Here is a 26,515-nt window from a genome sequence, read left to right as displayed (position 1 = left end):
CAAGTTATAGTCCAACAGGTTTATTTGGAAACACTAGCTTTCGGATCTCCTTTCCTTCATCAGGTAGTTGTGAAGCAGCACCATAAGACACAGAATTTATAGTAAAAGATTACAGGGTCATGCAACTAAGATTATATATTAAACAAACCTCAATTGTTGCTCAGTTTTTTATCTCTTAGAATGGGTTGCAGGTTTTGGTTCATTAAAATGTAAATCCCAGAACTTCTTATAAGTCACATTCTTGAGATAAATTAAGGTTTCACAAAAGTGATTATATCTCAGCTCAGACAGTGCCTTAAAGGTGTGAGGTTAGAGTCTGTCTATATCCCAATCTTGCATCAGACTGGTTCTATTTCCAAAGTGGAATTTACAAAATATTACATGGATTGACTGTCTGCATTAACTGCCTGCAGGTTGTGCATTTTTTGAACAAAATAGAATATATCTGCAAATACACATTCATCCCATAGACTTATATGTCTGTGTGCGTGCAGGGGAGAGAGAGAGAGAGACAGAGTGAGTAACTGTGTGCATGTGAGTGTGTGCATGTGTATGTGAGAGCACATGAGAGAGTGTGTGTTTGCGTGTGTGCATGCTGGTAAAGTGTGTGTGAGTGTGATGGGGGTGTGTGTGTGAATGTGAATGTGGGGGATATCCATGTGTGTGTAAGAGACAGCATGTGTATGAGAGAGGGTGTGTGTGTTTGTGTTTGAGAGAGAGAGAGAGACAGCGTATAGTGTAATGGGATCACCTGTAATGTGACATGAGCCCAAGGTACTGGTTGAGGCCATCCTCATGAGTACTGAACTTGGCAATCAGCCTCTGCTCGGCCACTTTGTGTTGTTGCCTGTCCCAAAGTCCGCTTTGGAGGATGGTCACCTGAAGATCTGAGACCGAAAGTCACTAACCACTGAAGAGTTTCCCGACTGGGAGGGAACACCCCTGTTTGGTGATTGTTGGGCAGTATCCATACATCCATTGTTGTAGTGTCTACTCGGGGCATCTTTGCGTGCAGTGTATGAGATAGACAACGTAGTCTGAGTCACATGAGTACCTGTCGCGTACATGGCGGGTGGTATCTGTGTCAACGTCTTGAAACCCATTGTACAGGAGACCCCCAGCTTCTGTCATGGCACTACAGATTGCTTACAGAAACACAGCATGCATGGACATGTCGAACCGGGGACATTCCTTAGCACTCGACACCAGCATCCCCCATGATGATGGCATCACTGTAACAGCCTCAGAATGCAATGCCAACAACTGCCAATCACCAGGCGCCATCCTACAACTCACCCGCTTCATCCTTGACCACAACGTCTTCACCTTTGACAATCAGCTGTTCATGCATGTTTGTACGCAATGTGGCAACATTTTCATGGTCAAGTTCGAACAAGAGTACTTTGCTGCACAGGACCTCCAACCCACACAAAACACCAGATATATTGACGACATTCGCTTCCTCTGGACCCATTGCGAGGAGTCACAGAAACAATTATATATCAACATGTTTCATCCCACTATCAAACTCACCATGGACTAGTCTTTAGTATCTCTCATTCTTGGACACATCTCCATCAATAATGGGCACCTCAGTATCTCATCTACTACAAACCCATGGATAACCTCATGATGGTACACTTCTCCAGCTTCCACCTGAAACATTTCAAAACAGCCATCCCCTATGACAAGCCCTACGCATACACAGGATCTGTTCAGATGAGGAGGAACATGGTGGACACCTGAGAGTGCTCCAGGATACCCTCATAAGAATAGGGTACAATGCTCAACTCATTGATCGCCAGTTCTGTCATTCCACAGTGAGAAACCGTAATGACCTCCTCTGGAGACAGACACTGGTTGCAACTGTTAAGGTACCCTTCATTGTCCAGTACTTCCCAGGAGCTGAAAATCTATGCCATGTTCTTTGCAGCCTGCAACACCTTATCAATAAGGATGAACATTTCACCAAAACCTTCCCTATGCCTCCACTTCTTGTCTTTAAACAACTGTCGAACCTTAAACAGGCAACTGTTCGTAGCCACACTCACAGGAATCCAATTCACTAGAGAGGAAGAAAAGGACAACCAACTCCCATTCCTAGATGTGATGGTACAGAGAACACCGAACGGAGAATTCACCACAAAGGTATACAGGAAAGCCACACACACAGACCAAGTCCTAAACTATGAAAGCAACCACCCCAACACACACAAACGAAGTTGCATCAGGACACTATTCAAAAGGGCCACAACACACTTGCAGCACACCAGAACTACAAAAAGAGGAAGAGGAACACCTATACAAAGTATTCGCCAAAAACGGATACCCTCGCAATTTCATCAACAGATGCCTAAGGGAGAGACAACGGAACGAGGACATGCCGCAACCCAAAGGACTAGCCACACTACCATACATCAGGAGCATTTCCGAACTGACAGCCAGACTACTGCGACCACGAGGACTCATAACAGCACATAAACCAACAGCCACGCTCAGACAACAACTCACCAGAACAAAGGACCCGATACCCAACATGAGCAAAACTAATGTAGTGTACAAAATCCCATGCAAGGACTGCACAAAACACTACATCAGACAAACAGGAAGACAGTTAACGATCCGTATACACGAACACCAACTAGCCACGAACGACACGACCAGCTATCCTTAGTAGCCACACACACAGACGACAAGCAACATGAACTCGACTGGGACAACACTACCATTAGAGGGCAAGCCAAACAGAGAACAGCCAGGGAATTCCTAGAGGCATGGCACTCATCCACAGACTCTATCAACAAACACATCGACCTGGACCCAATATACCGGCCACTACAGCGGACAGCTCAAACTGACAACCGGAAGCGGCAGAGACAGGCCACTATAAATGCCAGAAGAAACAGCACAGAAGCGCTTCACAGGAGGCTCCCAAGCACTGAGGATGTCACCTAGACAGGGGACGAAACGTTTGCAAGACAAATTCCCAGCTCGGCGAACAGAACCACAACATATAAGTTTATGGAGTGAGTTTGTATTTGCAGAATTATATTTGCAGATACATTCTATTTTGCTCAAAAAATGCATAACCTGCAGGCAGTCAATCCATGTAATATTTTGTAAATTCCACTTTTGAAATAGAACCAGTCTGACTCAAGTTTGGGATACAGATAGACTCTAACCTCACATCTTTAATGCATTGTTTGAGCTGAGATGTCACTTTTTTTAAATAAAAGCTGAAGTTATCTCGAGAACGGTACTTAAAAGAAGTTTGGGATTTACATTTTAAGACCCAAAACCTGCAACTCATTCTAAAAGGTGAAAAACTTAGCAACAAACGAGGTTTGTTTACTATATAATCTCAGTTGCATGGTACTGTAATCTTCTACTTTAAAGTTTGTGCCTTATGGCTCTGATGAAGAAGCAGCACTTCAAAAGCTAGTGTTTCCAAAAAATTTGTTGGACCAGAACCTGGTGTTGTGTGATTTTGAACTTTGTCCTGAAATAATATGCATCACTTGTGTACTTTTACCAACATAATCAGCCAACCATGAACACTGGCAGCAATTTGAGATTAAGCCAGTCTGTTCGTAACATTGGTGTTAGATTTGGCTCGAGCCAAGCTTTCAAAAACTGAAACTTGGGACAGTTTTGTGCTGACATTGGCAACAGCTTCTTAATGTCCTCACCTTTCCAGAGGATGGAATGTGGACAATCACCAGGAATGCATTGGAATCATCAGATCTCGAGGTATGATTAGTTATCCAACTACACTTGAGTTGAGATAGGGGCAAAGTCAAAAGATGTCACCAAACCATCTCTATGCTCACCAATTTATATTGATGTCTGGCAAAGGAATGTCTTGATTTCAAAATTCTCAATTCTCTACATGACCTTGGCCTTTCCATACACTGCACTCTCCCAGTGCTACAACCTTCTTTGATATTTCCTTATCAAAATATAAAATTATTTTTGGAGTTTTCAAAACTTTTTTTACTTTTAATCCCACCTTTAACTTTCCCTTTCATTTTTTCAGTTTCTAAATATGAGACATTTTATTGATTTTACTATTCTAGCTTATACTCCTTTGTAAAGACTCCGTGTGACTTAATAAGGATTATCAAAATTGATTGATTAAAGAGACACACAGTGCCTGCTCTATGCACAAACCTTCCAGATCCACTGTTTTGCATTTCTAACAAACCAAATTTCCAGTGAAAAAGTCCATTGAAGATTATGGGCAGGTACAATTGCAAATAAATGTTAATGTTACTTGTGTGACATTGAATGCAAAATCTAGATCATGGAATTTTAAGCTGGAATAAGCCATCTGTCTATGGGACTGAGGCTATCTGAGTATCTGTTTGGGAGTCAAATGATTATTTACATGTGACCTGATCAACTATAAATAAGAACGTTTGCATAATTCCATGTTCAAACATATTGACTTTTTTTTATCTCTTTAGCTTGAGCAACAACAATCTCTCAATTGGAAGCTGGGAGGAAATTGTCTCTGTGCTCATCACAAATCAAACATTGAGAGAGCTGAATGTGAGCAGTAATAGAATGGGTGAAGCAGGCCTGAGAACACTGTCTAGTGCACTGAAAGATCCACGCTGCAAATTAGAAAAGTTAGGGTATGTCAATATCGTGAATGATCATATACTTTTAATCTGTAGTCTGAAATATTGCTTGTTATGAAATCAAATGTGTATAGAAAGTCTGTATATAAAGTAGGTCACAAGAGTCTGGTATATAAGAGCAACTGCTCCTCACAAATGGACTGATGGCCTCAAAACCATGCAATTGACCATCTATTTGGAACATTATGCATTGAGACTTGCATGTGAAAACAATTTTATGGGGTAAAGGCTTGATGTTTCCAATCAGCCATGATGTGGATCTTCATGTATCCAGAGGTGGACACGATGAGCTCCTGATCCTCATGTGATGTCCAGATGCATCTTTGTGTTCTTATACTAATGCACCTACTCTCCTATGCTGATGTTACTGTGGTCAGCAGTTCCAGAGCCATGTTTTCCTCTGTTGGGGTCAGAGCTCAATTGTTTGGGGCATCTTGACCAATCCTGTTCTACTCCTTGTTATTGTGGAGTTATTTCTCCTGCAAATTCAAGGACTGGGACTATTAGTTTTTCCTAAAGCTATGAGTGTAGCATTTATACAGGTGGCAAGCCTTTGATTCCTGATAAGGGCTTCCAAGTGCCTCTCCCTTACATCTACCATCAAGTGACATGGTGAGGGCTGGTAAAGACAGCTGAAAGAAAACATAACATCACAGAACCTTATTGTAGCAATCACCAGCTCAGAGATTAGATTAATACCTTATGTATAGTATAAGTTGAGTATAACTTGGAAACACATGGTGGGGGGTGGGGAAGTGGGGTGGGTAGAACTCGCAACATGCCAAAGTAAACTTTCTTTCTGAAATAGAATCCAACCAAAGGTACAGTCAACACTGATGGAGTAATTACAATTGGATATGCACAAAAGGCCAGAATTAAACATTTGAAAAGTTTTGAGGCTGAATGAGATTACTGAGATAGAGAAGGATAAGGCCAAGGAGTTATTTGAAAATAAGGATGAGCATTTTAATGTCAAAACCTTGCTTAACTAGAAACCTATGTCAGTGAACACTTAGGTGACTGAGGAATAAGACTTGTTGCAAGTCAAGACACAAAGTTTTGGATGGCCTCAAATTTACAAAGATGAGAATGTGGAAGTCCAGCTGGTCATGTCTTTGAATAGTTCAGTTTAGATGATACAATTGCACTAATGAAGAAGTAGGTGAGGAGTCAAGTTGGAGCCACAGGCAATGTCCATCCTAATTATCCCCACATAATTACGAGATTACAGTTGCCTGATCTCCAATCTAGTTTTGCCTGTTCTTGTTCATAGCTTGGTGACTTGTTAGAAATGAGGCCTGCGGCCTACCATCAGGTGAGGCCTATTCTGAAATCTTTTGAATCTCACCCTTCATGTGCAAGAATTATTTCCTGTGATTCCCCATGTTCCCAAACTCAACTCTCGTAGCATTGTTTGCTCAAAAAAGTACTATTTCTACTTTGGTACATAAGGACATGTTAACTATGTCATAAGTACAAAGGGAAATAACGATTAATCATTAATATTTCATTTAAAATTAATATTAATTTTTTCTTGTGTTTAGGCTTAATAATACTTGTACACTTGACTTTGGAATGATGGGCTCTTATCAGGAAGAGACTGGAATGGAAATACTTAGTGATGTGTTAAAAGATCCGAGATGCACATTAAAAAGCTTAGAGTAAGTGGAAATATATATGGTTTATTCACACTACATAATCCTGCCAATTCCCACAAAGCTACTCAAATAGTGGCTTAGACAGTGCTAAAATCTGTTAAACCTATGCCAACAATCTCGTACTTACTTTAAATGAGGAAGAATAACCAGGCAGAGCATTTTTGTTTAACGTGTCACACTGAAACAATTTTATAATTTCTAGACATGACAGAATTTAGAATCATTGAGTTATATAGCATGAAAACAGATCTTCGGTCCAACTTTTCCATGCTGACTAGATGTCTTAAACTGATCTAGTCTAGATTGGCCATCATGTGGTCCGTACCTTGCTAAGCCTTTCTTATTTATATACCCACCCAGATGCCTTTAACTGTTGTAATTGTACCCACCTCTATCACTTCCTTTGGCAGTTCATTCCATACATTCGCTACCCTCTCTGTGAAAAAGCTACCCCTCAAGTCCCTTTTAAGTCTTTCCCCTCTCATCTGAAACCTGACTGTAACTATGCATCTGTGAAATGTTCTAAGGAACATTTTATTGCATTTTGTTTTCCTTTCAACAAAACAAAAGCAATAAACATTTGTACAGGACAATATGCTGGAGTGGAAATGGTCTTTGTTTTGTATACTATCCATGTTAAAAATTAGTACCAAAGTCAAATTTTGTTATATAACATCCTAAAATGAAAGAACTGGGAAGTGTACCCAATACCATTTGAGCTGAGGTACTTTACAGCTCACCCTGATGACTGCTTGCAATAAATGCAGCCACTGTATAATTATATTAGTGACAATCCTGTGCCTGCATAAGAACTTCTTTGCAAAACGGATGTTAATGTGCACTTGTAATGCCACTGCCCAGTAAACCATGGTGGAAAGAATTGTCAATGAGCCTTCATAAATCCCAGTTAAAGGATCTTCTTTGATTTCAGGGATGCTCTCAGGCCACCATTTTGGATTTTTGGCAAATATATTTTGCAGATGAGGTTGTGGAAATAAAAAGGATTTCCTTGCATTAATTGCTAAGCAAGAGAAGATGATTGTGTATTGGGTTGGAACTCTCTAATCAGGTGGAAGAAAGATGGTAATAAAGGTGACAAAAATCTAAATACACTTCAGTATGAAAGCTTCATGCCAGGAAGGACAATTCCCTGAAATTTGGAAAATAGAAGGTTTCATGGCAATGACCTAATTTTTATGTTGAGGTAATGAACCTCACACACTTTCTGTAATTTTTAACATTGTTAACTGGGTAATGGTGTGGTGCATGATCAGAGTGGAGAGCTTGCAACCTACTCGAGGAAGCCATTTTTCTTGGTCTTTTCTTTGATGACTAATGCCAATGCAATGTTCTCCACCTGGTGGAATCTTCAGCTGCAACCTATTTCACTCCCCTTCCCCATTCAAAAAGTATAACTGATTTTGCATAATTAAGCAAAATGGCGGATAAGAAACAGGCAGCCAAATTCACTCTGTTTGACCTTCTTTTTCATTTAATCTGTCATGAGTTTGACTCCCAGTGAGTATTGATCAACATTCTTCAACAGCTTGTTTATGGTACAATATGCAAAAGCTTTGCTCAATATTCTGTAATCTCTGCTCTCTCCTTCCAAAGCTATAATTGTAGATCTTTGTGCGGATGCCAATAACAGAATGCTGTTTAAGATTGTCAAATCAATATGAGCAAATATTATAGGTTGAACAGTTCCCAGTACATTCCTAATAAAACATTTCCATCACCAACAAAATCTGAAGCTAGGCGAAAGTGAGTGCCATAGATACTGGAGATTAGAGTCAAGTGTGTGGCGCTGGAAAAGGCAGCATCAGAGGAGCAGGAGAATCAATGTTTTGGGCAAAAGCCCTTCATCAGGAATGAGGCTGGGAGTCTTGGGGGTGGAGAGATAAATGGGAGGAGGGTGGGACTGGGGGGAAGGTGGAGTGCAGGAGGTGGATGGAAGTGGGGATGTAGGTGATAGGTTGGAGGAGAGGGTGGAGTGGATAGGTGGGAAGGAAGATGGACAGATGGGACGGTTCATAAGGACGGTGCTGAGCTGGAAGGTTGGAACTGGGGTAAGGTGTCAGGGGAGCTATCCATCTTAGTATGGAGAGCTGTCATTTTATTTCCTTTGAAAATACCCTTACCCTTTGGGCGGCATGGTGGCACAGTGGTTAGCACTGCTGCCTCACAGCGCCAGAGACCTGGGTTCAGGTGACTGACTGTGTGGAGTTTGCACATTCTCTCCTTGTCTGCGTGGGTTTGCTCCAGTTTACTCCCACAGTTCAAAAATGTGCAGGTTAGGTGAATTGGCCACGCTAAATTGCCTGTAGTGTTAGGGGCAGGGGTAAATGTAGGGGGGTGGGTTGCGGGTCGGTGTGGACGTGTTGGGCCAAAGGGCCTGTTTCCACACTGTAAGTAATCTAATCTAAAGCAAAATTTGATTTTCTTCTGCTCAATAGGTTGGCCAAGAATAGTTTGACACAGAAAAATTATGAAGAAATTGCTTCTGCCATGACAATCAATTGCAGTCTGACCCATCTGGATCTAAGTTCCAATGTCATTCACGACTCTGGAATAAATGTATTATCCGTGGCACTGATGGACACAAGCTGCTCAATACAATCACTGGTGTAAGCAAAGACTCATGAAGTGTAGATTATGTACTAGTGTGGTTTTACATTTATTTCATAGCATATGAAAGGGCGTTAATGAAATAAGTGTGATAATATAGTTGTACATTATGTTTACGTTTCATACTGCTGAATTTTTATTGGAGGATGACCATGGTGGATGGCCACCTGGTCAAGACACTCAAGCAGGGAAGGTACAATGACCATAACATGACTTAGTCAACACCTTTAATACCCTAATATACCTCATGAGAAAGAAAAATAGAGAAAATGATGGTTTGCAGCAGAAAAGATTGAGTGCTTGCTCATAAAGATTGGTTCTGAGCTGTTCTTTTCTTGAAGATTGGTGAGAACTTTAGAGACAAAGGGATTGGAAAGAAGGAAAATTTAACCATCTGTGGTTGAGGTGACTGACAAACGTGTACTGATCGTGTGGCATATGGAGGGAAACACATGAAAAGAGTTATAAAACTGTTTGAGATGCAAAAGGAGATTAAAGGCTGGAGAAAAAATATCAAACATAACATTGGGGAAGGCAACTGGGAATTTAAGATGGCGATTACAAGTTTAAATTTAATAAATTACAGAGTGAGGGGTTAGGAGATGTGAAGCCAGCAGGTTTCACCTGAGCGATCAGGTGTAGAGGAAACAGAAACCTGAATTTGGATTCAACAACAAGATGGCTATGGTTGTATCATGAATTAGCAATATTACACTCGTGGAAGTAAAGTCATAGTGTTAGATAAAATATTTAATGAACAACGTAGATCTGGGTGAAATTAATACCAAGGTTTTGCTTAAAATAGAATAATAATACATATAAACTAGAGTAATCATGTATTAGATTCTTAGTTTGTGTATTCAGTTTTGATGAGGACTCACTGTACTTGAAATGTTAGCTTTGTTTTCTCTCCACAGATGCTGCTAGACCTGCTGGGTTTCTCCAGCAATTTCTATTTTTGCTCCAACTTGGTATGTTGGGTTTGGGATGGGCTAGGTAAAATAGATCAGCCCTCTATCCTCCCGCTGACTTTGAGCTCACTCCCATAGTACAGGAGGTGGTCAGGTGCTGAAATCAGCAGCCCACTCACCACTGTAAATAAATAATTATGTAACAATGAGCTTGTAAAAAATGGAAACCTTTTATTTTTACAAGTTATTGCAAGTGCAGGATGGAAGGGGAGGGAAGATCATACGAATTATCTTTGGCAGTTGCCTGTGCAGATCAGGGATAACCCTCCCCTCCAAAAAAGCTTTCCTTCCTCTTCACCTGGACTTTAAAACCCATCACTCTTAGCCCACTCGCCCTTTGCCCTCATTACCAAATTTTTCCTGCCTGATGCCCTTACTTACCTAGGCCCCGAATCCATTGAAGCCTTCCTCCTGGGACTGGAACTGCCAGGACTGTTTGAGCTGCTGGCCACTCAGGTTGGCCACAGCATGTTATGGCAATGGGACAGGCTGGTTTTAGGACATAGCCAAACTATCTGCCTACAGTAAATATCTGCCTGTGGTTACAGAATAGGTCATTTTGTCCATTGAGTTAGAATCAGTTTAGCTAGTCACCTCTCACATAACTGCACTCCTTCACCTTGAACTACTGAAAGATTTTCTTTCTCTTCAAGTGCTTATTGAAAGCCACAATTGATCCTGCCTCTACCACACTCTTAGGCAAAGCATTCCAGGTAGGAGAAAGTGAGGACTGCAGATGCTGGAGATCAGAGCTGAAAAATGTGTTGTTGGAAAAGCGCAGCAGGTCAGGCAGCATCCAAGGAGCAGGAGAATCGATGTTTTGGGCATAAGCCCTTCTTCAGGAAAGCATTCCAGATCCTAAACACTGGCTACATGAAAATGTTTATTTTTGTTGTGGTTGCACTTTTTGCTGGTCATCATGAATTGGGCATTCTATGGTTCTGACAATGTCAACAATTTTACTATCCAATCTGTTCAATTCCTCATGATTTTGAACAGCTCCAACAATTTTCCCCTTTATCCTCTCTAAGTTGAACATCTTCGGCTTATCCAAACAATTCAGAATAATTGAGCTCCTTCATCCCTGTGGCTATTCTTATTAATCTTTTCTCCACTCATTCTAAAGTCTTCACAACTTCGCTAAAGATTCTTAAGTCAAAGTTGAACTCGCGTTTTATAATGGTTTCTTGTTTTTACATTTTCATCCTCAATTTACAAAGCCTTCATCCTACAGGCCTTATGATAATTACACAATTAGGTTCTGCCTAAATGAGTGTCTATACAAAGGGGCTGAGATTAATGGGTAAGTGATAGAGTTTATGAAAATGCCCAAGAATAACAACTTGTCTGAAAAATGAATGAATTGTTGATGTTAAAAAAGTGAATATTTCCCCCAATGTTTGTATCTGCACTAATATGTATTTCTGAAGGCTGACTGATACAAAACTAACACCTACTTGTTGTGAGAAACTTGCCTCTGTGCTAGTCACAAACCAGACACTGAGAGAGCTGGATCTGAGCATGAACAAATTGGGTGATTCTGGAGTGTGTGCACTGTCTACTGCACTGAAGGAACCATGCTGCAAACTGGAAACTCTAGGGTAAGTGCACATCTCAAACGTTTGATTGTCAAACATCATTTATAAAATATTTTATTCTTATTATGACAGTTTAAATTTGGAACTTTAATGAATGGTCCATATTGTTTGATTTGTTTTGTTACACAAAAAAATTTGATTTTATGGCTTTAGCGAGTTTTATTATAACTCCGTTGTTCCTCCAGGGATAATATTTTTCCAGAATATGTCCTAGTAAATTTGTCAGGCATGATTTCCCCTTCTTGAAGCCTTGTTGCCTCTGTTTGTTGTACTGAATTTGCCATGTATTCACCTGTTCACTCAACTTATCTAAAGCACCATGAAACCTCCTTACCTCCTTTTCACAACCCACAGTTTACCTTTATTTAGATACAGTACCATAATTTCAGATTCAGCTGTTTAACTGTCTACCTTAATGAAGAATTATATCATGTTCTGGATCCCATCTGTACCAAATCCACTCTGAGTGATGACAGATGGAAACTTTGCTCATGCCATTCAGTTAAGATTATCAGGAGAACCCAGTTATACTTTTGGACACCAATATGATGTTTGTAAAGTGGGATCGATCAGCCTTGTGCTGGCCTCCCTGTTCCTTTTTCAGTTCAGAGTGGTGAATTTGTGAATCTGTATGATTGTAATTGCATACCCAACCCAATTTCCACTAGATAGGTTGGGTTAAAAGAGCTACCTTGGTCTACAAAAGATCTTGTTCCAAATTTAGTTATGAAAACAAAATGATCCTGAAATGCTTTGGTTTGTGATCTGACAATTCCATCTGTTACTGACTAGGATATACAGGGCCAGGTAAGGTGTGCCTAAGGGAAGGGTGGATAATATCTTGGTCAGGTGTGTGCCCTCATAATACATAGCATACCCCTTTAAAAGATAATTGCACCCTTCTTTCTCAGGTTTTACTTAGGGGTGTAGAAATGTCTTTCAAATCCTGCCTACCTATGCATGCCAATTGCATTTTGGCATAAGGATTGTAATATTTGCAATTGATTTGTCAACAAGTTTAATTTCCCATTTAATTTCTGGAGTTTCAAAGAAAGAGATCCTTAGGGATTTGACAGGGTAGAATACAAGGTGCTGCATTTTGGAAAAACAAATCAGAGCAGAAGTATACACTTTATGGTAAGGTCCTGGGAGTGTTGCTGAACAAAGGGACCTTGGAGTGCAGGTTCATAGCTCCTTGTAAGTAGAGTTGCAGGTAGATATGATAGTGAAGAAGGTGTTTGGTATGCTTTCCTTTATTGGTCAGAGTATTGAATATAGGAGTTGGGAGGTCATGTACAGGACATTGGTCAGGCCATTGTTGGAATATTGTGTGCAATTCTGGTCTCCTTCCTACTGGAAGGATGTTGTGAAACTTGAAAAGGTTCAGAAAAGATTTACAAGGATGTTGCTAGGGTTGGAGGGTTTGAGCTATAGGGAGAGGCTGAATAGGCTGGGACTGTTTTCCCTGGAGTGCAGAGGCGGAGGGGTGACCTTATAGAGGTTTATAAAATCATGAGGAGCATGGATAGGTTAAACAGACAAAGTATTTTTCCTGGGATAAGGGAGCCCAGAACTAAAGGGCATAGGTTAAGGGTGAGAGGGATAAGATATAAAAGGGACCTAAGTGGCAAGTTTTTCATGCAGAGAGTGGTGCATGAATGGAATGAGGTTCCAGCAGAAGTGGTACAGCTGGTACAATTACAGTATTTAAAAGGCATCTGGTTGCGTGTATGAATATGAAGGGTTTAAAGGGATATGGGCCAAGTGCTGGCAAATGGGACTAGATTAGGTTAGGATATCTTGTTGGCATAGATGAGTTGGACTGAAGAGTCTGTTTCCGTGGTTTACATCTCTATGACTCTGTGTGGGGCATCTAAGACCAGAGGGAATAATTTCAGAGGAAGTGGTTGACCATTTAAGATAGAGATGAGATTGATTTTCATCTCTTCGAGGGGAGTGAATTTGTGAAATTCTTTACCATGAGAACTATAGAGGTTGAGTCATTAATTATAAATAAGGCTGAGATAGACATTTTTAATCAGTAAGGGAATCAACGGTAATGGGAAAGGCAGCAAAGAACACTTGAAGATTATGAGATCAGTGATGCGCTGAATGGCTTCTTTCTGAAACCAGATTTTGTGATCATATGGTCTTTTTAAAAATGGTGGTGAAATAACTCGACAGAGCCTTGGTATCCTATCACCAAGTCACCCTTTATTTATAAAATACTTGTCACAGCCAGCTCTCATTGCGAGCATAACCTCTGACATTCCTGTTTATTTTTTTTATTTTATTAAACAATTACAAAAGAGTTTACAGAAAAACAGTTAACACTTACAGTTGTATACAGCAGCAATTTTACAAAGGAGAGGAGCAGCAAAGCCAAGCCCCAAACCCGACCATTCAACCAGTTTACAGGGAAATGAGGACAAGCCTCAAATCCCAGTTTCAAACATGAAAAGACATCAACAATGACATTTGTGCATGAAACAATCCAGTTACATAAGAAAGTGCAGACAATACAGACCCAGCATGCCCCTGTCCCTCCCACCTTCCGGCCACTCTAAGGCAGCCCGCCCCGATGCACCTTCCAGCTCTCGGTCCACCCCATGCCCCTTCTAGTTCTCAGTCCGCCCTGGCACACCTTTCGACCACCTCTAGGACAGCCCGCCCCGGTACCCGCCCAGGGTGACATTCCTGTTTATATATGTCAGCCAAGGGGCCTGATTGGACCAGGCTAATAGCCTCAATCAGGGAACTCATATTCTATGAGGTCCACCTGGCTGACCTCATTACACAGGGAGAGGTCAGGGTGTATAATGTCCAACGCATAGGTTTCACCCTCAATATTACTAACCACCGTTCTAAAAAGAGCACGGATTAAATAATGTTTGTATTATCACTTAAAACCGCTAACAAAGTGCATTGCATTGCTAGGATCAATTAGCTCTTTATTTTTCTTTATATTGCTTTAAAATACAGTTGAATGTGGGTAGGAATCGTTGTGGAGCTGAATTAATAACATAACTAGGATGCCGATAAATTTCGAAAAACAGTTCCAGATTTTTCACAAAATAGCAGCATTCTTACCCACTGAATTCCAAGTTCTAAATAAGAGGAAGAATGAAATCATTGTTTTCGGTTCTACCAAAAACGCTGCGTCCTCTCCTTTGATTCCTTTCCTCCTCCTGGCAGCTGAGTGTGACTAAACCAGACTGTTCACAACCTTGATGTCACATTTGACCTCAAAAACACATCCAACCAGACAAGCATTCTGTCCGCACTGCCACCATGAACAACCATCTTCACCTCTGCAACATTACTCATCTTAACCCCTGTCTCTTAGTGATGGCCTCATCCATGGCTTTTTTATATTTTTAAATTTAACTCCATTAGTGTACTCCTGAATGTCCTCACGCATACAACTCTCTGTAAACATTATGTCAGTCATTTAATTATCATTCACCATCCAATTTGCTAACTTTGGAACTCATTTAAACAATGCCTAGATCTTAAAACCCCCATGCTGCTTTCAAATCTTTCCCACGCCTGGCCATTCCTCATACTTGAAATTCCTTGATTCAAGGTTGACATTCACTCTCCTTCATAGATTTCTGCCATTAAACAAGACAATCCTTGGCACACAGATCATTCCAGCCATAGAACTGATGACTTATGCTCCAGAATTTTCTGTACTCCTAGCTGAGTTGTTCCAGTACAGTTATAACACTGACATCCCAACCTGACAATGTGGGAAATTGCCCAGGTACATCGTCAACATAAAAAAGCAGAATACATCCAACCTGGCCAATCACTGTCCCATCAGTCTACTTTTCATTATAAGTAAAATGATGGAAGGTGATACCAGTAGTGCTATCAAGCAGCACCTGTTCAGCAATAACCTGCTCAGTGATGCTCAGTTTACGTTCTACCAGGGTCACTCAGCTCCTGTCTCATTATGGCCTTGGTTCAAACATAGCCAAAAGAGCTGAGTTCCAGAGATGAGGTGAGACTGATAGCCCTGGACATCAAAGCTACATTTAACTGAATGTGGCTTCAAGGAGTCCCAGTAAAATGAAATCAGTGGGTATCAGGGGGCAAGCAGTCGTGGTTGTTGGAGGTCAGTCATCCCAAATCCAGAACATCTCTGCAGAGTTCCTCAGGGTAATGAGCTTGGTCAAACATCTTCAGCTGCTTCACCAATGACCTTCCCTCTATCATAAAGTCAGAATTAGGAATGTTCGCCAATAATTGCACAATGTTCATCACCATTTGCGACTCTTCTGGTACTGAAGCAACCATGCCAAAATACAGTCAGACTAAGACAACATTCAGGGTTGAGCTGAAAGTGGCAAGTAACACTTATGTCACACAAGTACGAGGCAATGATCATCTCCAAAAAAGAGAGAATCTTGCCATCAACCCTTGACATTCAGTGACATCAAAATCACTGAATCCCCTAATATCATCCTGTGTGATACCATTGAACATTAACTGAATTAGATTAGTCAAATAAGGACTATGACCACAACAGCAGGTTGGAGGCCAGTAAACTTGGAGCAAATAAGTCACCTTCTGACTCCCCAAACCCTGTCTCACATCTATGAGGAAGAAGTCAGGGGTATGATGGAATATTCCCCACTTGCCTGGATGTGTGCAGTTTCAACAATACTTAAGAAACTTGACACAATCCAGAATAAAACAGACCACTTATCTGGCACCACATCCACAAACATTCTCTCCAACCACCACCAACACTTAGCAGCATCACTGTGTATTATCCATAAAATGTATCGCACAAATTCATCAAGGCTCCCTAGACAGCACTTTCCAAACCCACAACCATCTAGAAGTACAATGAAAGCAGATATATGGGAACATGCAGATTCTCTTCAAAACCACTCACTATCCAGACTTGGAAATTTATGACCATTCCTTCAGTATCACTGGATCAAATCCGGGAACTAAAACCAAAGGTTTGCAGGCATCAGGTCCCAAGGACTTATCGACTAATCTCCCATTTTAATTCCTGTCAGTTTTTCTCTCACAATAGTCTTATTGTTTTTAAGTTCCTGCCTCCACTTTACCTCTTGATTTTCAACATTTTTGCGATGCTTTTTGACTTTACTATAATGAAAGTTCAAAGTCTCTGCCAATTCTTTGTTTCCATTCTTAATTCCCCAGTCTCTTCTCTAAGAGACTAATGCTTACTTCACCTTCTCTTTCTTTTTATATACATTATATACGGCTTTTACTGTCTTTGCTTGCTAATTTTCTCAAATTCTCCAAATTCTTCCCTTTTTTAAATAATCCTTTGCTGGTTTCTGAAACCTTCCTCATCTTCTACATCACCACTAATCTTTTCAACATTGAAATTTTTTCTTTCAATTTGATATCACCTTTAACTTCCTCAAACAGCTACAGATGGCATATCTTTCTGGCTGAATCTTTTTGGTTTAATGGACATTCCTTTGTTGAGAGTTATAGACTACCTCCTTAACCGTCTGTTACCACTTCTCTACCATCATACTTCTAAACCCATTATCCTAATCCACTTTAGATAGCTGTCTTTTATATCCTTATAATTACCCTTACATTTAAGATGTAAATTTCATATCCTTAGATGTAAAATTTTCTCATGTATCAATCACTCCCCCTGTCGTAACCAAACCCCTGCTAAGCATGATGTGTGTGTGTGTGTGTGTTCCATTAAGCCTGAAGTAGTGAAGCATGGATGACAATAGTCATCTTTCTGGTCAAACTACTAGTCTTTTTGAGTAAACAATGTCATGTTTATTTTATTACTGCAACAAATTTACAAATTACACTTACTACAGAAACAATTCAGAACATACCAGCCTTAGATCTGTCTCCTTTCATCTCCTTCCTTACTTTGTTCAAAAGATCATTATAATTGATGATACTTACGATATTCAATCAAGTATTCACCCCTTCAGATCCATATAAAGTAATTTGCACCTATTTCTCCAGGCCATTACCCTGCACATCTGGATGACAATCCAGCAATAGTTCTTAAAATCTAAGACTTCTTGGATTAGGGGATTTTGATCATATTCCTTAATATCTTCCAATGTGACTCAGTATAATATTTTCACTTACAATGCTTCATGAAAGAAACTTGGGGTTTTTACTTACAGTAAATTGACTAAATAAACACAAATTGTTGTTGTATCCCAAGCCCTGTCTGGAAAGAATTCACATGGAGATTCATCTCTTGTCATATCAAGTATCCTTAAAGTCAGCCATACTAAGAGATAAACATCTAAAGCCAGTTCTACAATTAACTCTAAACCTATGTATGGGTCTTGAAATGCAACTATGGGATAATAACTCAGGTACACTTATATAGATTTATCTATTCTATTATTATTTTTGAAGAATTATTGAATTTGTAATAAACAAATTAATTATTTTGTTAAAGTAGCAAAGGGTTTTAATGAACATTTTGACTCTACCATTGAAATTCATTCAAGACAGTGGTATTAGTTATTTCTGTGGAATGCCTGTGAGTTGCTAATATATTGAACAACTACATGAAAAAAGCTTACACCACAGGAAAGGAGGGAGGAAAAGGGCTCCTTACACTTGCATTCAATTTCTTTCTGGAGGATAGTTACTTCCTGCAGCTGAAAGAATGTCAATAAGTTAGAGAGGGTGCAGAAGAGATTTACTGCAATGGTCCTGAATATTAAGAACTGCAGCTGAACTGAATAGAGAAACTGAGACTCTTCTTGTTTCAGAAGTGTTTAATTTAGTACAGTTAGCACTGTTTCGAGAAAATTTAATGGATGTATTCAAAATTGTGAGATGAATAGAGTGAGTAAGAAGACATTTTTCTGTTAGCTGGATGTTTAGCAACCTGACTATATGGATTTCATTTCATTCATATGTTAATTGGAGTAGAATGTAGAGATAAGGTTTCTTTTATCAAGCAGCATTTTTTTGTTAGCTGGAAGACATTGCTTGAAAGGGTGGTGAAAACATACAACCGCAATTCCCAAAAGTGAATTGGAGATATGTTTGAAGATGAAACATTTGGATGATTAGGGAGACAGACCAAGAGAGAGGACCTAATTGGATAGCACTATCATAGGTAAGATGGCCTGAATGAACTTCATGATCTGGATCATACAGGAACTGTGTGGTTGAACGATTCTGTGAAAGCTTCATTTGGTTGCAACTCCCAGTAGCTATTCGGTGATTATTACCACAACTCCCTCCTTCCCTACCCGACAGTTGTGCTGATACTGATGTAGCTGGCCACCTACTTTGTGCTAATATTCCATTTCTAGCAATTCTGACAAGGGGAGGAACAGTTAACCCTGGAATACTGACACACTGAAGTGATGGCAATGGACTGCAATCAGAGCCATAAACTTGAATGCATTTTGCAAAACTGAATGGGACCCAAGAAAAGTTTGCAGGAATACACACACCTACCAGAAATCTGGGCTCAAATTGTGCTTGTGATGCACAGATTTTGTTAAATGACATGAAGTGAAGATATTCAGAGATTAAGCAAAAATAGGAGAAGGAATTTCTCAAAGTTCATTATAGTCACTTTAAAAACAGTCAATGCAATGATATTTTTTCACAATAACCCCAATCTCTATTTCCAATCTCTGTAGATTAAGAAGAACATCTCTCACTGACGCGTGTTGTAAGAAGCTTATAACTGCACTCAGCACATCGCAGACAATAGCATCTCTTGACTTAAGTGAGAACTTATTTACAGACAGTTCCATAAAGATCTTCTGCAGTCTCATTTTGACCTGTAGTAACCTGAAATGTTTAAGGTGAGTTGAATTGAATTTATTGTCATGCGTACTGAAGCACAGTGAAAAGCTTTGTCTTGCAAACAATGCAGGCAGATCACAGAGTTAAATAGCATGGATAGTTAAATAATAGGCAAACAGCGGCAAAAACACAAACACAGGCACAGGTGAATGTTAAGAGTTTGGGAGTCCATTCAGTATTCTAACAACAGTAGGGTAGAAACTGTTGCGAAACTGGCTGGGGTGTGTGTTCAGGCTTCTGTACCTTCTCCCCGATGTTAGAGGTTGTAGAAAAACATTGCCAGGGTGGGATGGACCTTTGAGAATGCTGGCAGCCTTTCTTTGACAGCGGGCCTGGTATATGGATTCTATAGATGGGAGGTTGGTCTTTGTGATTGTCCGGGCCGAGTTCACCACTCTCTGTAACTGTCTCTGAACTTGAATGCTACAGTTGCCATACCAGGTAGTGATACATCCAGATAGAATGCTCTCGATGGCGCACATATAAAAGTTGGCAAGGGTACTCGCCATCATGCCAAATTTCCTCAGCTGCCTGAGGAAGAAGAGACGTTGTTAGGTCTTTTAACCAGTGCATCCACATGAAGAGTCCAAAAAAGCTTGTTGTGCATAACCACTCCCAGGAGCTTGACACTCTCTGCTTGTTCCACCTCTGTGCTGTTAAAATGTAGCGGGGCATGAGTAACATCCCGCCAAAAGCCAATAATGGGTTCCTTGGTTTTGCTGGATGTGTTTTTCATCCATTTATTATTTATCCAATTGTATGAGTACTATGCTGGGATCCTGTCATGTGTTACAAATACAGTGGGAGAAGAAAAGAAAATATGAAAATCGGCAGTGCCCCGTTGCAGTGCAAACAAATCTGCTACTTGTTAGCATCTCGGAAAACATGATGAATCAATTGTTTTGCAGAATACAATTTGCCTATAAAGAATTGACATAAAATTCTGTGTTATTTGATAAATTTCAATGAGTGTATAAAAAGACTTTTGAACATGTAGGATTAGGTTTTATTATCCTATACCTTACTACCAACACTCCATGACTCCATGTGGGTTAAGGCAGGGAGTAGGTTTGTTAAATCCAGAAGGCATCTTGTCTGCTGCATACCATCGTGGGAGTTGGGGATGCACCAAATGTTGTGTGGTGTGGGGAGAGGGTGCTATCTCTCACAGGTTTGCCCCCAAGGCAGGATAGGTAAGGCCTACAGGCATGTCTGAACAAAGAGCAAACAACAAAGAACAATATGACACAGGAACAAGCCCTTCAGCCCTCCAAACCTGTGCCACCACACTTTGCCCTTACATACAAACTATTTTCAGTCACAGCATCTATATCCCTCTATTCCCTTTCTATTCATGTATTCGTACAGGAGCTTCTTGAAGGCTGCTATTATATTTGCTTCCACCACCTCCTTGGGCAATGCATTCCAGGAAATCACCACCCTTTATGGGAAAAACTTGCCTTGTGTATCGCTTCCCCCCTCACACCTTGAACCTGTGTAACTGACACCCCTACCCTGGTAAAAAGCCTCATACGTTCCACTCTATCCATGCCATTTACACTTATTAGGTCATCCCTCGACCTCCCGCATTCCAGTGAAAATAAACTCAGTCTAGTCTGGAATGTGGTCCTCTGGGAGAAAGTGAGGACTGCAGATGTTGGGAGATCAGAGCTGAAAATGTGTTGCTGGAAAAGCGCAACAGGTCAGGCAGCATCCAAGGAGCAGGAGAATCGACATTTCGGGCATGAACCCTTCTTCAGGAATGAGGAGAGTGTGCCATGCAGGCTAAGATAAAAGGTAGGGAGGAGGGACTTGGGGGAGGGCATTCCCTTGGATGCTACCTGACCTGCTGGGCTTTTCCAACAACACATTTTCAGCAATGTGGTCCTCTGGACTGAGACCAGGTCTCTGCTTCCAGGTAAGTAAACTTTCTTTGCCACCTTTGAGAATCTGGAGGCTGACAGGAACTTACATTGCTTTCTGTTAGATTCTTAATAAGCTTGATCAGCTACCCTCTACTTGCCTCCTGAAAAATGGCCTGGAGTGAGGATGAAGCTAGGAAACAGGTTTGAAGGGTTAATTTTATCTCAAATCCACCTCTAATCAATAATTTAAGTAAGTGTCTTTTTGGAGGGACAGTAGGCTAGTAGCAGTTTATGACAGTGGTCCATGGCATTCACTTCCATGCAACAAATAGGAATTTTCTTGTAACCTCTGAAATGGTGGGTTGAATGTCATCAATAATTGACTAAGTCTTAATTTCAAAGAAGTTCGTGGAGTTTCTCTTTGTGAGCTCTAGAGAGTTATCCCACACAGTTCTCCACTACACATGCACTACACCTTTGGAGTGCTGTTCTTATGCTATTGCAAGCAGTGGAAGTACTTAACTATTCTGTGTCTTTAGGGATTGTTGCCACCCACACCATATTTAAAGCATGGCATTGGTACCGTGAGCATGCAGTATAGGCTCTATGAAAACAATCACTGAGACTGCAAATGATTAGCTCTGAGATGCAGGTTGGTCCCAAATGTGAGCTGGATACACGTCCCTATGTGCAAAGTTTCTCTGCTGTAGCTGTTCAATGCTAGTTGGCCATGCACCCTGCTATGTCAATCTGTGCCTTCCCAGCAGCATGCCAGTGTGTCACAGAGGTGCCATGATGTCCTAAATGGTCTACGCCTTATCTTTAGAGTGTGGCCCCGGGTTCTGGACTTGTTTGAATCCTCATGATCTACAAAGCTGCGAACTACTTATAATTTAAACAGAAGATCATTTGTCATGTGGGAAAAAAATGACAAACAGCAATTCAGCAAATCAATAATGTTTAAATGACTTGTAATTTTTCTTACATTTTGCTTTGTATTTATATTTTAGCTCAAATGATATCTGACTTTATTAAATGCTGCGAATTATTTCTATCTTTGATGGTGTGGGTGCAACCTTACCATAGAGAGATAAATAAAGGATTTGGTAGGATAGCCAAGGGAAATCTAATTTCTCTAAAAGGAGGATCAAGAAACAGTAACAAAACATTAACCCTGATTGAGCTCAGAACTAAAGTCAATGTCAAAAAGCATCTCTTCATGTAATTTGGGAAGCTGGAACTCCCGTCCCACAAAAATAAAGCTGCTTTGCTAAGTCAATTCAAAATGTCAAAACTGAAATTTATATATTTTGTTTGTCAAGTTGACAACCATTAGACAGACCATTTAATCTAAATACTGTTTTTGCTCCACAGGAGCCTCCTCCTCATATTACACTATCAGCATACTCTTGCCTAGATTCCTTTGTGCTTGTCTAGATTCCTTTTACATATATCTATACCATTTCCTTCAGCTGCTCCACGTTGTAGTATGTTTCATATACGACTACTGTTTAAGTAAAGAAATTCCTCCTGAATTCCCAATTTCAGGAGTGATTTCATATTTTTCTGTCCCCCTAGATTGTCAATTTTCTCCGTGTTAACACTATTGAACTGTTTCAGATCAGTAGAGATCACTGCCATCAGGTCACTTCTTAAAAGAGCTCTGATGGAGAAAAATGCGCAACTTCTTCAGTTTATCCTGATAATTATGTTCATTCATCTCTGGCGTCAAATTTGTAAAATATATTTGCATTTCATCAATATTTCTGTATTATTTTCATAACATGGAGCCCAAAGTGTTCCCAATGCTCCAGGTGCAGTCTAATGAAGGTTTTATTGATGTTTAATATGAAAAACTACTTTTCAATTTCAAACTCTAGTGCATGATTTGAAATTTTATGACCTTATTAACCTGTGTTGCCATTTTTCGTGATTTGTGTACCTATACATTTAGATTTCTCTGCAACTGTTTCCCTTTTAAAGTCTTATTATCGATGGTGACTTCCTTATTGTCCTTCCAAAACTTGACAACTCATATTTGGTAAAGCTGAGGTTAACACATCATTTAAACATCCATTTTGAAATGTTGTTAATACCTTCTGGTATTCATCATAACCTTCTTAGTATTATCAATATCTTCAAATTGGTATTTAGAAATGTTTAGAACATATTTAGAAATGTTAATTTAATAGAAATGTGAATTTAAATTGTAAACAGTGGGCCTAAAGCAGTAGACCATTTCATAACTTTTGCTAACTATTCAGCTGACCTTGACCTCTACCCTCATTTTTCTCATTTGTAGCCACCTTGCTACCCATTCCACTCCTTGTTCTATAATTCCACATTCTCAACTTTGGTCATGATCCTAGTATGCAGATCTAATCAAAGATCTTTTAAAAATGCATATGGTTTACGCTTAGTACATTAACCTTATCTTATCTTTATATTACTTCTTCACCCAGTTCAACAAGATCTGTCAAATATGACTTTTTGTTTTGAAATCTATGCTGATTAACAATATCATTCTCAAAAATATTTTGGAAATTTAAGTAGTTTACATTTTCCACATGAACCTTGTCTATTCTTCCTGTTATTTCATCACAAAATTCAATAAAGTCCATCAAACATTACTTCTATTTGAAATTCTATGCTGATTCTTATTTATAATATTTTGATTTCTGTATTTGTTTTCGATTACATCTTTGAAGAAATGTTCTACTATCTTCCCTACCAGTGACGTTATATTAACTTTCCTAGAATTCTTTTTAAATGTACAAATAATATTGGCTGTCCTCCAGTTTTCTACCATTATTCAGTTTTTTAAACGTTTGTTTGGTAGAGATCTTTGCAGCTAAGGAAGCAATATGGGTAAATGAAGTTAAGATATTAATCAGCGTATGATGCAAGATAAAGTTTGAGGAACTGAATGGTCTTTAATGTGAACAGAAAGTGCTGGAGAGACTCAGCAGGTCTAGTGACATCTTTAGAGAGAGAAACACAGTTTACATTTCTAATCCAGTGACTTTTTTTTTGGAACATAATGGCCTAATCCCTTTTCTATATGCCTAGAAAACATATAATTCACATTGTGCGATTGTGGAATTTCAGACAGGAAGCCAGAGGTTTATGTGTGTCTAAAATCACTTATCATTCACTGGGTGCCAACTGAAAAACAATGGATGGACTTGGTTCCTAGTAGGATGGGGTGGGACATGTAGCTGTATGCAGGGAGGCACTGGTATGGACAAGACAATAACTCAGTGGTTAGCTCACATTGTTAGGGACCTGGGTTTTGATTCAAAAAGTGGGTGACTGTGTGTGGAATTTGCATGTTCTCCCTGTGTCTGTGTGGGTTTTCACCGGTGTTCCAGTTTCTTCTGACAGTCCAAAGATGTGCAGGCTAGGTAAACTGACCGTGCTAAATTGTTCACAGAGTCCAGGGATGTGCAGGCCAGGTGGTTTTGCCACGGGAAGTGCAGGATTACAGGGCCAGACAGGGAAGTGGGTTTGGGTGGGATGCTGTTTGGGCGGTTGGTGCAGACATGATGGGCCAAATGCCTATTTCTGCACTGTAGGGATTCTGTGGTGCAAGGAGCAGATTGCAAGAGCTAGTAGGGCAGAGCCCAGCTCTGCAGGAGAAGTTCAAACTTGGGTGGGAAGGGGGTGTCTGACACATGACTAGAAGTGGGAAAGGTGGTGGTGTAGCTGTCTGACTTCAGAAATATATGATCCTTGATGCTGTGGGGTGGGTATCACATCCAGGGTGATGTGATTCCCAACAACAAGAGCCAGCTTGGGTGACTGGTCAAATTAAGGCAGAAGGGGGAGTGTTTCTGCTCCCTCTGGCACTGGGCAATGCTGTAGACATTTACTTTTTCCCTGAAGTACCCTTCGCTACCCTTCAGTTGATAGGCTACCCAAGGTTATGCACCAAAAAACCTGACAACAGTATTAAATCATGGACTGCCAACCTAATCATTTAAATAAGTCGATAACCTGTTTAGCCCTTGTATCATCTCCAGAAGGATTGAGGTAGATTAGAATTGGCCTAGAGCTCTGATAAACGTTTAACATATGACCCACCAACACTCACCTGTTTTTGGTCATTAAAATTCGGCCCAATATTTTTCTGAAGGAAAACATGATTCCACCTAATCATTACTCACATTGATAATTTTAAGTCATGCTCCTTTGAAGAAAAATGTTTCAGGTGTTTGAAAAGCAAAGCAGACCTATTCACACGGAAAGATATTTTCCAGTTAATATCATAATTCTGTTGCAACTCAACACTTGTACTGGTTCAAGATGTTGTCAAATAAAAAGATAGGGAAATATAGGATGTAGTCTTAAAGAGTAGATACAGAAGTTATCTTATTTCCAATATGTACAGTATCTGATCAGTATCTCATAATATTTCTCTCTGCTATAGGTTAGAGCTGAACCAGTTCACCACAAATGGACAGATGACAATAAAGAATCTGAGCATGGAGAAACCAGGAGTTCGGGTTGTTGTAGAAAGAAGCTAAAATATTACCTAACATTTAAATTTTGAGTATCTTTTGTAGTTGATTGCATAATTCTTGTGATTAAAAATATTTTAAATCTGTATTGCAATGGAGACCAGCAAATGGTTTTAATTACGAAACTGACATCCGTTTCTTTCTTGTTATATGCTCGCATCAGTTTGTTTATGATTAAAGCTGTTTGTTGTTCGTAGAACTTTCTACACATAATTTTTTGAAAATAAAATGCATTTATATACTTGGCATTTAAACGTATCTAGACTTAAGTGCGATAAAACAGGTCCTGAAATTCAGCTTTGTGCCAGAAAACAGGAAAACAGTGGGAATGGGAGTCGAAAGGTGGGCGCTAGAAAAACGCAGCATGTCAGGCAACATCCGAGGAACAGGAGAATTGACATTTTGGGCATAAGCTCTTCATCAGGAATCTGGGTGGGGGGCAGCGGCGATGGGGACGAGAGGGGGGTAGGGGGTGAGATATAGATAGAAGGATGGGGCTGGGGTCAGATGGATGGGAAGGCAATAGGGGGGATGCAGGTAGTGTGATTGCAATAGGTCGGTGGGGAGGGTCCTGGGTTTCCTACACTGCGAAATTAAAGCCATCCGATGACTGGAGGAAGAATTCCCCATCTTCCACTTAGGGACCCTTCAACCACACAGTATCAATGTTGACTTCGCTAGTTTTCAAACCTCCCCTCCCCATACCTCATCCCAGATCTAACCCTCCAACTTGGCACTGCCCTCTTCAACTGTCCTACCTGTCCATCTTCCTTCCCACCTATCTGCTCCACCCTCACCACCAACCTATCACAAT

At 40.1% G+C, this 26,515-nt stretch overlaps 1 protein-coding gene across 1 annotated transcript in view; it reads left to right on the top strand.

The window, feature by feature from the left end:
* The window catches only part of LOC140478852 (NACHT, LRR and PYD domains-containing protein 14-like), a 58,300-nt gene extending 32,373 nt beyond the window's left edge, over window positions 1-25,927 (top strand). The window contains exons 8-13 of the mRNA XM_072572370.1: window positions 4,467-4,637; window positions 6,188-6,304; window positions 8,758-8,928; window positions 11,331-11,501; window positions 19,148-19,315; window positions 25,611-25,927. Coding sequence (XP_072428471.1) covers window positions 4,467-4,637; window positions 6,188-6,304; window positions 8,758-8,928; window positions 11,331-11,501; window positions 19,148-19,315; window positions 25,611-25,707 — 895 coding nt within the window. The 3' untranslated portion in view covers window positions 25,708-25,927. The remainder of the gene's footprint in view (window positions 1-4,466; window positions 4,638-6,187; window positions 6,305-8,757; window positions 8,929-11,330; window positions 11,502-19,147; window positions 19,316-25,610) is intronic.
* The last annotated feature ends 588 nt before the right edge of the window (window positions 25,928-26,515 follow it).

Source organism: Chiloscyllium punctatum, chromosome 6 (genome assembly GCF_047496795.1).
Source record: "Chiloscyllium punctatum isolate Juve2018m chromosome 6, sChiPun1.3, whole genome shotgun sequence".
Taxonomy (NCBI): domain Eukaryota; kingdom Metazoa; phylum Chordata; class Chondrichthyes; order Orectolobiformes; family Hemiscylliidae; genus Chiloscyllium; species Chiloscyllium punctatum.
Note: the sequence above shows the minus strand (reverse complement) of the source record. Positions and strands in the feature narration are given on the sequence as shown.